This window comes from Jaculus jaculus, chromosome 6 (genome assembly GCF_020740685.1).
Source record: "Jaculus jaculus isolate mJacJac1 chromosome 6, mJacJac1.mat.Y.cur, whole genome shotgun sequence".
Lineage (NCBI taxonomy): Eukaryota > Metazoa > Chordata > Mammalia > Rodentia > Dipodidae > Jaculus > Jaculus jaculus.
In genome coordinates this window covers 76,397,540-76,410,840 of record NC_059107.1, presented here as the reverse complement: position 1 = coordinate 76,410,840, position 13,301 = coordinate 76,397,540, and the positions used below count along the sequence as shown (strand labels likewise).

Here is a 13,301-nt window from a genome sequence, read left to right as displayed (position 1 = left end):
TAACTAAGGAAGTAAAGAATCTATACAATGAGAACTTTAAGACACTCAAGCGAGAAATTGCAGAAGACACTAGAAAGTGGAGAAACATCCCTTGTTCCTGGCTTGGAAGAATCAATATAGTGAAAATGGCAATCTTACCTAAAGCAATCTACACATTTAATGCAATCCCTATCAAAATTCCAAAGGCTTTCTCCATGGAAATAGAAAAAACAATCCAAAAATTCATTTGGAATCATAAAAAACCTCGAATATCTAAAATAATACTGAGCAACAAAAAAGAGGCTGGTGGTATCACCATACCTGATTTTAACCTATACTACAGAGCCATAGTAACAAAAACAGCATGGTACTGGCACAAAAACAGACATGTAGATCAGTGGAACAGAATAGAGGACCCAGATGTAAGCCCAAGTAGCTATAGCCACCTGATATTCGATAAAAATGCCAAAAATACTCATTGGAGAAGAGACAGCCTCTTCAGCAAATGGTGTTTTGAAAACTGGATAAATATCTGCAGAAGGATGAAAATAGATTCTTCTCTCTCGCCATGCACAAGAATTAAGTCCAAATGGATTAAAGACCTTAACATCAGACCGGAAACTTTGAAACTGCTAGAGGAAAAAGTTGGGGAAACCCTCCAACATATTGGTCTTGGCAAAGACTTTCTAAATACAACCCCAATTGCTCAGGCAATAAAACCACAGATTAACCACTGGGACCTAATGAAATTACAAAGATTTTGCACCGCAAAGGACACAGTGAAAAAAGCAAAGAGGCAACCTACAGAATGGGAAAAAATCTTCGCCAGCTATATATCTGATAAAGGATTAATATCTAGGATATACAAAGAACTCAAAAAGATATCTAATAAGGAATCAAACAGGCCAATCAAAAAATGGGCTAAGGAGCTAAATAGAGAGTTCTCAAAGGAAGAAATACGAATGGCATATAAGCACCTAAAAAAATGTTCTACGTCACTAGTCATCAGGGAAATGCAGATTAAAACTACATTGAGATTCCATCTCACTCCTGTCAGATTGGCCACCATCATGAAAACAAATGATCATAAATGTTGGCGGGGATGTGGAAAAAAAGGAACCCTTCTGCACTGCTGGTGGGAATGCAATCTGGTCCAGCCATTGTGGAAAACAGTGTGGAGGTTCCTAAAGCAGCTAGAGATTGATCTACCATATGACCCAGCTATAGCACTCCTAGGCATATATCCAAAGGATTCATCTCATTTCCTTAGAAGTACATGCTCAACCATGTTTATTGCTGCTCAATTTATAATAGCTGGGAAATGGAACCAGCCTAGATGTCCCTCAACAGATGAGTGGATAATGAAGATGTGGTACATTTATACAATGGAGTTCTACTCAGCGGTAAAGAAAAATGAAGTTATGAAATTTGCAGAAAAATGGATGGACCTGGAAAGTATTATACTAAGTCAGGTAACCCAGGCCCAGAAAGCCAAGCGCCACATGTTCTCCCTCATATGGGGATCCTAGCTACAGATGACTGGGCTTCTGTGTGAGAATGAAAATACTTAGTAGCAGAGGCCAGTAAGTTGAAAAGGAGACATAAAGGGTGGAGAAAGGAAGGGAGGAGGATACTTAATAGGTTGATATTGTATATATGTAATTACAATGATTGTAATGGGGAGGTAATATGATTGAGAATGGAATTTCAAACGGGAAAGTGTGGGGGTGGGGAGGGAGGGAATTACCATGGGATATATTTTATAATCATGGAAAATGTTAATAAAAATTTAAAAAAAAAAAAAAAAAAAAAAAAATGTCTCTGCTATGTCAGTCAGTTAAAACATATTGAATGAGAATATTTTGCCCAGTATTGTTCTAAGGAGGAGTCATACAAGACCTTTCTTTCCAGACATTTCACGTCTATGTGGAGTAATAAGCTGCTACTTAAAATCGAACAAATGACAGTGTAGTAAACTATCATACTGGTGTTAAGAGGCCACAGATCATTCTGTCCTTAGAAGGATTGTGATGTATAGTTCTGCTGTAGTAAAGGAAAAGCCTTCCAGTAAAAAAAAAAATGTGCTGAAATTTATGTCATTTCTTTTCATGTAACTATTAACAACCTAAATCTATAATGAGCACTGCCTGTTTTGCAAATACTGACAGGGTACATGAATTTGGATAGTCTCTAAGGACCATTTAAGGACTCTTAATGGAGATGGGACTTGCACTGAGTTTAAACTGACATGGAAGAGAGGGGAATTGTGTTGCTAGAGAGGAACCATGTGATCTGTAGCATAGACTTGTCAGGTTAAAGTGTCCAGTGGGTACTGTGTGGGAATGAGAGGTCTGGATTTTTTCATGGGAGGAACCAACTTTGGTGGATTCCAGGTAGTGGGATGATGTGATGGAAGAGACATGGGAAAAAGGTTAGTCTGTAGTGAATACTTTGGGTTGGGGAGCAGGCCCAGAGTCAGGAAGCAGTTGTCTAGTGCAGTTAGAAAAGAGGGTAGGAGAGGGATTGCTCTCTTAGTCACCTTCTAACCATATTTCCTTTACCATTCCTCCTGCAGGAAGCTCTGAGCGTTGCCAAAGCGCAGGTGGAACTGGGAGCCCAGGTGCTGGATATCAATATGGATGATGGCATGCTAGATGGTCCCAGTGCAATGACCAGATTTTGCAACTTTATTTCTTCTGAGCCTGACATCGCCAAGGTTATTCAAAGTTTATATTGGTCATGGGAGTTTAATTGGTTCACTCTGTCGTTCATTTAGCTTTGCCAATTGTCCCATTGATCTCTCCACTCTGTAGCTGGTTCTTTTCACTGGACTGATGATGCATGCGTGTTTCTGATTGTCTGTTTTCTTGACTAATGGCAATCTGCTTGACAGACTTTGGAGGGAGAAGACTTCTCTTTGGCCATTTTCAGGGCTTCTGTGGTTGATCACAAGAAATAGTGAGTTTCTTCAGGAGCATGGACATATTGAGAACCCACTTTTTACAGCTTAGATGGGATATACTCTCCTATTCCTCCCACACTGGTGGAAAGAAACTTAAGTCCTTATTAGGCATATCAGATTAAGACGATGACTTTATATGATATTAATTGTTGCACTGTTTTATTGTTATTTTTTTTTAAATTTTTTATTTATTTATTTGAGAGCAACAGACACAGAGAGAAAGACAGATAGAGGGAGAGAGAGAGAGAATGGGTGCGCCAGGACTTTCAGCCTCTGCAAACGAACTCCAGATGCGTGCGCCCCCTTGTGCATCTGGCTAACGTGGGACCTGGGGAACCGAGCCTCGAACGGGGGTCCTTAGGCTTCACAGGCAAGCGCTTAACCGCTAAGCCATCTCTCCAGCCCTTGTTTTATTTTTTATTATCAACTCCCATGATTATAAAAAATACCCCATGGTAATACCCTCCCTCCCCCCACTTACCCCTTTGAAACTCCACTCTCCATCATATCCCCTCCCCATCTCAATCAATCTCTCTTTTACTTTTGATGTCATGATCTTTGCCTCCTCTTATGATGGTCTTATGCAGGTAGTGTCAGGCACTGTGAGGCTATGGATATCCAGGACATTTTGTGTCTGGAGGGAGCATGTTGTATGGAGACCTGACCTTCCTTTGGCTTTTACATTCTTTCCGCCATATCTTCCACATTTGATCCTGGCCTTGGAAGGTGTGATAGAGATATTGCAGTACTTGTCTTGTTCCTGATTTTATTGGAAAAGCTTCTAGTTTTTCCCCATTTAGTAATATGTTGGCTGTAGGCTTGTCATAAATAGCCTTTATTATATTGAGATATGATCCTTCTATTCCTAGTCTCTGTAGGACTTTTATCATGAAGGGATGTTGGACTTTGTCAAATGCTTTTTCTGAGTCTAATGAGATGATCATATGATTTTTGTCCTTCAGTCCATTTATATAATGTATTACATTTATTGATTTGCGTATGTTAAACCATCCCTGCATCTCTGGCATAAAGCCTACTTGGTCCGGGTAAATGATCTTTCTGATATATTCTGGTATTCTGTTTGCCAATATTTTGTTGAGAATTTTTGCATCTATGTTCATGAGGAAGATTGGTCTGTACTTTTCTTTTTTTGTTCTATCTTTGTCTGGTTTTGGTATCATGGTGATGCTGGTTTCATAGAAGGAGTTTGGTAGCATTTTTTATTTTTCCATTTTATGGAAAAGCTTAAGAAGCAATGGTGTTAGCTCTTCCCTGAAGGTCTGGTAAAATTCAGCAGTGAATCCATCTAGGCCTGGGCTTTTTTTATTTGGGAGATTGTTGATAACTGCTGGGATCTCCATACTTGTTATAGGTCTATTTAAGTGATTTATCTCATCTTGATTTAATTTAGGTAGGTCATATAAATCAAGGAAATCATCCATTTTTTTCAGATTTTCATACTTTGTGGAGTATATGCTTTTATAGTATGTCCCTATGATTTTTTGAATTTCTCTGGCATCTGTTGTGATGTTACCTTTTTCATCTCTAATTTTATTAATTTGTGTCTCTTCTCTCTTTCTTTTGGTCAGATTTGCTAAGGGTTTATCAGTCTTGTTTATCCTTTCAAAGAACCAACTCTTTGTTTCATTGATTCTTTGGATTTTTTTTGTTGTTGTTGTTTGTTTCTATTTCATTAATTTCTGCCCTAATCTTTATTATTTTTTCCCATCTACTGATATTGGGTTTAACTTGTTCTTCTTTTTCCAAGCTTTAAGGTGGAGCATTAGGTCGTTTACTTGAGACCGTTCTAATTTCTTAATATAAGCACTTAAAGCTATAAATTTACCTCTTAGAACTGCCTTCATTGTGTCCCAGATATTTTGGTATGTTTTAACTCTATGAATTTTTTGATTTCCTTCTTGATTTCTTCATTGACCCATTCATCATTTAGTAGTGTATTGTTTAGTTTCCATGATTTTGTGTACACTCTACAGCTTTTCTTGCTAGTGTTTTGTAGTTTGATTCCATTGTGGTCAGATAGAATGCAAGAAATCATTTCAATTTTCCTGTATTTGTTAAGATTTGCTTTGTGTCCTAATGTATGGTCAATTTTAGAGAATGTTCCACGTGCCACTGAAAAGAATGTATATTCTGCAGCATTTGGATGAAATGTCCTGTACATATATCTGTTAGGTCCATTCCTTCTATGACCTCATTTAGTCCAGATGCCTCTCTGTTTATTTTTTTCCCAGGATGACCTGTCAACTGATGAGAGTGGGGTATTGAAGTCACCCACTACCACTGTGTTTGGTGTTATCTGTGACCTTAGTTCTAATAGCGTTTGTTTGATGAATTTGGGAGCCCCCATGTTTGGTGCATATATGTTTAGGATTGTAATGTCCTCCTATTGGAGTGTGCCCTTAATCAATATAAAGTGACCTTCCTTATCTTTCTTAACTAATGTTGGACTGAAGTCTACCTAGTCAGATATTAGGATAGCAACACCTGCTTGTTTTCTAGGCCCATTTACTTGAAACACTGTTTTCCAACCTTTCACCCTAAGATAATGTCCATCCTTTGTAGATTGCTAAGTTTCTTGGAGACAACAAATTGTTGGGTCCTGCTTTTTAATGCAGTCTGCAAACCTATGTCTTTTGGTTGGGGTATTGAGGCCGTTGAGATTAAGAGATATTATTGAAAGGTATGTATTTATGTTAGCCATTTTTTTTTATGGTTCCAGTTCTACCTTTGCTCTCTTGTGTTAATTAGTATTTGAGTATTGTTTGTTTTTTCCAGGTTCGTTATATGTGTGCTTTTCCTTCTCTTCAGCATGGAAGATTCTTTCAAGTATTTTTTATAGAGCTGGTTTCGTCTTCAAATACTCCTTTAGCCTGCTTTTGTTGTGGAATGTCCTTATTTCTCCATCTAGCTTAATGGATAGCTTTTCAGGATAGAGTAACCTTGGTTGACAGTTGTTATCTTTCAGAATGTGGAATACATCACTCCAAGCCCTTCTGGCTTTTAAAGTTTGTGTTGAGTAATCTGCTGTATTCTTGATGGGCTTGCTTTTGTAGGTAACTTGATTTTTCTCTCTAACTGCTTTCAGTATTTTTTCTTTGGATTGTGTGTTTTGTAGTTTGACTAATATGGCGAGGAGAGGTTCTTTCCAGGTTTTGTCGGGGTGGTGTTGTAAAGGCTTCCTGTATCTGCATTGGCACCTCTTTCCCTTTTGGGGGAAGTTTTCTTCTATGATTTTGTTGAAGATGCCTACTATGCCTTTGGAGTGAAATTCTTCTCCTACTATGCCCTGAATTCGTATGTTTGATCTTTTCATAGTGTCCCGAATATCTTGAAGTTCCCATTCATACTTTTTTATTAGTTGGTCTTTCTCTTTGTTGGACTGTATTAGATCTGCCACCTGGTCTTTTAGCTTAGATATTCTGTCCCCTCCTTCATCCATTCTACTGGTGAGATTTTCTACAGAGTTTTTTATTTCATTATCTGTGTTCTTCATTGCTAGTATTTATGACTGTTTTTTCTTTGTTATTTCCATTTCCTTATTTATGTCTTGTATTGCCTTATTTCATTAAATTGGTGTCCTGTGTCTTCTTTGATTCCTTTGATTTTCTCTTTCTTTCCTTTGATTTCTCTTTGACTTCTTTGAACATGTTTACATTCATTCTTTTGAAATCTTTCTCAGGCATTTCCTCTAACTCGTTCTCAATGGAGGTTATTTCTGATGCAGTAATACTTTTTGGTGGATTTATATTATCTTGATTTTTGGTGTTTCTTGTATTATCATGTATATGTTTTTGCATCTTGGAATAAGTTAATGCTTGGATTTTCTAGTTAGCTGGGTTTTCTTAGCTGTATCAATCGATCTGATGTTATATATCTTCCGGGTAGGAGCTTAAGGTGTTAGGTATGGCTCTTAAGACTCTCAGAATATCTACAGAAGTGTTCCTAGGGGTTGGGTTTGCCTGCTATGGAGGTATTCAAGTAGGCTGAGTGGAACAAAATACAGATAGATTCTAAAATTTTTAACTAACCAATGTGTACTTTCAATGAAAAACAGCACTGAGTATTTATATAAGAGCAGGTATTAGAACAACCAGATCCCCTCTATCAACAAAGAGGTTAAGATTTCTGGTCTGCTGAGGGTTCCAAGTCAGCTTGTGACCAAGTGAGACTCTTCCCTGGCGTAATCCCAGTTACCTTTTTGGATGATTTTGGCCTCAGATATGCTGTGCTCCTTCTTGCATCCCTCTTTGGTGCCCTTTGGGTTCAAGTAGGCTGGCTGGGTCCCTGGACTGCTGTTCTGTTTTCTGGAGGTGGGCACTGGCTTTTCCTGCAGGGCAATCTGAGCCTGACAGCTGTGGCCGGCAGACCTGGCCCTGCTGCTGCTGGAGCTGCCATTGCCGTTACCTGGCACTGCCACTGTACTGTTTTTTAAAAAGTGAACATTTTTGTGTCAGTTCTTTAAGATACTGTGAGAGATTCTAAAACTTTTAAAAAAGCTTATCTTACTTCAATGCCATTAAATCTGGTGAAAAGTGGGTCTTGAATTTTTTTTTTAATAGTGTATGCCATAGCCTCTTGCCATTGCAAACACTTTTAAACACTGAGCTATTATCCCAGCACCTTGAATGTTTTTTTGTTTTGTTTTTAAATTGTACTTTACACTTGACACACAAATAGAGAAACAGACAGAGACCTAATGGGTCACACTAGGACCTCTTGCCACTAAAAATGAACTCCACATGCTTGTGCCATTTTGTGCATCTGGCTTTATGTGAGTATTGGGGAATTGAACCTCGAGTTGTCAGGCTTTGTAAGCTAGTGCCCTTTACTGCTGAGCCATCTTTCTAGCCATTGTTTTATTTATTTATTTTTTTAAAGAAACTTCATAGTGATCTGAGAGTTGCATTTCCTAGGTTGGGCTGTCAGTTTCTTACTAGGTTTCAGTATGCACTTAAGTGAGAAGTCTGCAGAAGCACTAGATTATTTTCACCCATCTTTCATATGTATGTTAAGCTTATTAAAAAGTCCCACCCTGTGTGGGCACAGATCTGAAAAGTGCTGCTTCAGAGAGGCTTCGTGGCTTGTGCAGTCCGTCCAAATCTGAGGTGGGACTAGTTGTTCATCAGCCTTGTAGTAGGAAAAAAATCTGCCTGTCCTTAGAGCCCAGGTTAGTTGTGACCCTTTGTTCCTGGTTCCCTTCATCATTTCCACTCGCTGTACTTGATTGTGAATTGTCATGATAAGTGAGCTGTGTCATGTCTGGTGAGCTATGAAGGACCTCACATAATATAGTGTTCTAATTACTGCAGTGTTTTTTCTTTCCTGATTTTGGCCCATTGCTAACATTTACTGGAGTCCAAATTTAGCTACTTGTGGCTCAGCATAAAAATGTGCTAATAATTTGGTGTGGTGCCTCATACCTGTAATCTAGCACTTGGAAAGCTGAGGCAGGAGAATCATAGCTGGAGGCCAGCCTAGGGTATATGGCAGGATCCTGTTTTAAAACAACAACAACAAAAACCCAGAAGCTTTAATAACATTTTTATTGCTCGGGTTGGGGCCCCAAACGAAACAAGCTTTTAAAAACATTTGCCTGATATTGCCACTACATTTGACCATTTTCCTAGCAAACCTCTTCATGACTGGTATGTTAGGGAAAACCAAAATTGCCCAAATCCTTATCCTTTTTGCTCTCTTTGGAGTTGTTGTTGAAAGAACTGGTGACCTCTGAGGCTGGAGAGATGTCTTAATGGTTAAGGGGCTTGCCTGCAAAGCCAAAGGACCCAGGTTCAATTTCTCAGGACCCATGTAAGCCAGATCCACAAGGAAGTGCATGCGTTTGGAGTTTGTTTACAGTAGCTGAAGGTCTGGACACACCCATTCTTTCTTTCAAATAATAAGAAAGTACTTTTTTTTTTTTTTTTTTTTTTTAAAGAACTTCTGACTTCTCAATTGAAATGTCTCTTGCCCGGGAAAGTGTTCAGTGAATTCTCCCTCCCCATCTTCCTTTTCCTAAGTTTGATGTTCTTGAAATGAGCTGTCTTGGTAATCTGCTTTACTCTTGTTCTAGCACTTGCTACACTTATATCATTAGCTGTTGAATCATTTATTTTTGTAGGCCTGGTGAAGCCAGGGACCTCTCTGCCTTAGCATTATCCCTATATGAGCCCTAACATGTGGGTCAGTTATTTATTGACTGCCTTAGATAACAGGCCTAGGTCATCTGCCCTACTTTATTTCTTTTTGCTAATCATATCCTTCCTTTAAGCCCTTCCTTTCAATTTTCTTAGGTTGAAGTGAGTATTAGATCTGTTTTTCCTTTCTAATAACATTTTTTCTCCCTGCTCAGGAACTTGATTCTCTAGGTGATGACTGATTGAATAACTGGCTATAGGGCTGTTCACAGAAGGCATGAGGCTAAATAATCCCCAAATCAGATGAGGAATGTATGACTCTGGTTGAGGTGTTTGTCTCAGGGTTTAGGTGCTTAAAAGTACAAACTAGGAAGCCAGTGAGCTGGTTTCACTGATCCCTGTCTTTGAATGTAAATTCTGGCCCTTATACATGTTTTCTAGTGAGCTGAATTAACTCAAATATTTGGGAATTTAAGCTTAAAGAAGTATTTAAAATCTTACCTCTAACATACTATTATTTATATTTTTGATTCATTAAAAAAAAAGAAATGAGTGGGCTGGAGAGATGGGTCAGTGGTTAAGGGGCTTGCTAGCAAAGCCTGATGGCCTGGGTTCCATTCTCCAGTGCCCATGTAAAGCCAGATACACAAAATGACACCTGGGTGTAGAGTTTGTAGCAGCAAGAGGCTATGGCACACCCATTCTCTTTCTCTCTTCCTCTCTGTTCTTGCAAATAAATGAAAATATTAAAAAAAAAAAAGACAACAAAATAGGGCTAGAGAGATGGTTCAGTGGTTAAAGGCGCTTGCATGCAAAGTCTGATGGCCTGGGTTTAATTCCCCAGTACCCATGTAAAGCCAGATGCATAAAGTGGTGCATATGTCTAGAATTTGTTTGCAGTGGTAGGAGGAGGCCCTGGCATACACATTCTTTCTATCTTTTCTCTTCCTCAAGTAAAAATAATATATATTTTAATGTTTATTCAGCTGAGAGAGAGGGAGGGAGAGAGAGAGAGAGACAGAGAGAGAATGGGTATGCCAAGTTCTTCAGCCACTGCAAATGAACTCCAGATGCATGTGCCACCTTGTACATCTGGCTTATGTGGGTCCTAGGGAATCAAACCTGAGTCCTTTGCCTTTGTAGGCAAGCACCTTAACTGCTAAGCCATCTCTTCAGCCCAAAATATTTTTTAAAAAGAAGAAATAAGTATTTTTTTGAGCTCTTGGGAGGGGCCTTGTACTGTATTAAAACTTTTTAACAAATACTGGAGGCCAAATTTTAGCCTATTGGTAGAGCATAAAATGTGCTACTAGGGCTGGAGTGACGACTCAGCAGGTAAAGGTATTTGCTTGCCAAACCTGATGGCCTGGATTCAATTCCCCAAATGCACCAAGTGGCACATGAGTCTAGAGTTTGTTTGCAGGACAGGAGGCCCTGGCATGTCCACTATCTATCTGTCTGTTTCTTTCTCTCTTTCTCTCTCTCTGCCTCTTTTTCTCAAAGAAATTTAAAAAAAAATGTTTTTATTAGCTGGGAGTGGTGGTGACTTGGGGTCTTTCTGTGATTTCTCCATGATCTTTCTGGTCTGTCTGTCAGGTGCCTTTGTGTATTGACTCTTCTAACTTTGCTGTGATTGAAGCTGGGCTGAAATGCTGCCAGGGGAAGTGCATAGTCAACAGTATCAGTCTGAAGGAGGGAGAGGATGACTTCTTGAAGAAGGCCAAGAAAATCAAGAAGTTTGGAGCTGCTGTGGTGATCATGGCTTTTGATGAAGAAGGACAGGTGAGTGATTTCTGTTAGCCTAATGCCTCTGTGTCAACCAGATGAGATAGCAGTGAGAGAAAACAGACTCTGGAGTAGGAGAGAGTGTGTGTGTGTGTGTGTGTGTGTGTGTGTGTGTGTGTACACAAATACATATGCACATACATATATTTATCTCTATGGAAATATGATATATAATAAAAACCTTTACATTAAAGGGGAAAGGCTAAGTTAATGATGAAGTGGTATTGGAACAACTGGTTATACATTTGGAAGAAAAAATTAGATCCCTACTTTAATCTGCTTTGTGCTTCTGTAATAGAATACCACAGACTTGTTAATTTATCAATCCTGGAATCTTATTTGGTTTACAGTTTTGGAGGGTGGGAAATCTAATATCAAAGTCCTTTTTGCTGCTTTATCCTTTGGAGGAGAGGTAAAGAGGCATGAGAAAGAAAAGAGAATAGAGCTTGCTTTTATAGCAGATACACTTTTGGGTAATGAGCCTTTGATAACGGCATTAATCCTTTGATGAAATAAAGAACCCTTATGACCTAATCACCTCTTAAAGATTCCATCTTTTAGGAGTAGCTCCATCTCCTGCCACATAATAAAATAATATCTGCATCAATTAAAGATTGAATTGTGGAAGAATTCTAAAGAATATGGAGGAAGCTTGGCGTGGTGGCACACACCTTTAATCCCAGCACTCGGGAGGCAGAGGTAGGAGGATCTTCATGAGTTCAAGGCCAGCCTGAAATGACATAGTGAATTGCAGGTCAGCCTGAGCTAGAATGAAACACTACCTCAAAGAACCAAAATAAATAAATAAATAAATAAATAAATAAATAAAAATTAAACTTTCCATGTGGAAGATGTTGTCAATTCAAAATGCTGGAAAGATGCTATTGGATAAGCAGTCAGTCAGCTGCTGCTGGATGGAAGAACTAACTTCCCTGTGGTAGACAGCTGAACTTCAAACCTGGCACAGTTATGGAGGAAGGGATATTTATTGAAGCTTACAGATCCAGCGGAAGTTCCATAATGGCAGAAAAAGCTGGCCTGCTTTCACAGGTCCAAGCGGAGAGAGGACAGCTACAAGCAAAAAACCCCAGAAGCCATACCACACAGGACACTTAGGAATTCCAGGGGATTTCAGGCACTTTGCCTATGTTTAGACTGGATTCCAAATACACCACTCACACTTAGAGCTGTGGATTCTAAGATCATCCCAGTGACATCTCCTCTCGCTTGATAGCTGGAATTCTGAGAAGCTTTAATTAAACTCCTGAATTTACTGGGGGACATTTGTTTAAAGTACCACACTCCCTTAGGTTGAACACCACTGTTGCTACTAAACAAAGCATAGGAGTCCATACATAAGTGCTTAGCTGCTTTCTTGGGGTCTTTGGTTTATGTTTGTTACCCATGTGGCAAACAAAACATTAAAAAATATTTATTTATTTATTAGAGAGAGAATGGGTACTCTAGGGTCTCTAGGCACTGCAAATGAACCCTAGATGCATGGGCCACCATGTGCATCTGGCTTGTATGGGTACTGGGAAATTTTCTTTTTCTTTTTTTTTTTTTTTTTTTTGAGATTGGGTCTCACTATGTATCTTAGGCTGTTCTTGAACACACTGTGTAGCCCAGGCTGGCCTTGAACTCATACAATCCTCCTGCCTCAGCCTTCAGAGTGCTAGAATTTTAAGGGTACACCACCATGCCCAACTTGCTAGCTTTGATCAACACTGTAACAAGAAATATGACACATTAAAATTTGTACAAGAAAGATAATTTTACCATTGCTTTTTAGGTTTAATTCTTTTCAAAATGAAATGATTATTTTTGATAATGTTAAGTTTTTGACAGTGTAATATTAATCACATATATCAAAGACTGCTGTTTTTGTTTTAATATGTGTAAACTATTAAAATCATTCTACAAAGGCAGGCATATGTAGCACATTATGCAGCATTATGTTAAAATGATTCAAAAAAAGATTCCATTAAAAACATTTTATTTGCAAGCAGAGAGACACACACATGGTGGGGGGTGGGGGGTAATATTGTGTGCCAGGGCCTCTAGCTGCTGCACACAAACTGTAGATGCATGTGCTATTTTGAGTATTGGGGAATTGAACCTTGGTCACTAGGATTTGCAGGCAAGTGCCTTAACTAGCCCAAAGATTCTGTTTTATGGTGATACTGCTCCCCATGGGGAGTGACTGAATTTAATTATTTTTAACCTAGAAAATAGTGAAGATTAGGTGTTTTGTCAGTATTTATATTTATCCTTGAGAAATATAGAATGTCTTACCAGTTACTCAGGCACTGGGATTTCCTAGTTTTCTTTTAATTTTGTTAATTTATTTGAGAGAGAAAGAGAAGGTGGCAGAGAGAGAGAGAGAATGGGCACACCAGGGCCTCTAGCTACTGCAGATG

At 38.8% G+C, this 13,301-nt stretch overlaps 1 protein-coding gene across 3 annotated transcripts in view; it reads left to right on the top strand.

Annotated features, from left to right (window-relative positions):
- Mtr (5-methyltetrahydrofolate-homocysteine methyltransferase) overlaps window positions 1-13,301 on the top strand; it is a 161,761-nt gene that overhangs the window by 65,960 nt on the left and 82,500 nt on the right. For all 3 annotated transcript variants that reach the window (XM_045151421.1, XM_004662193.2, XM_045151420.1), the window contains exons 14-15: window positions 2,555-2,695; window positions 10,693-10,878. In XM_045151421.1, the coding sequence (XP_045007356.1) occupies window positions 2,555-2,695; window positions 10,693-10,878 (327 nt within the window). The remainder of the gene's footprint in view (window positions 1-2,554; window positions 2,696-10,692; window positions 10,879-13,301) is intronic.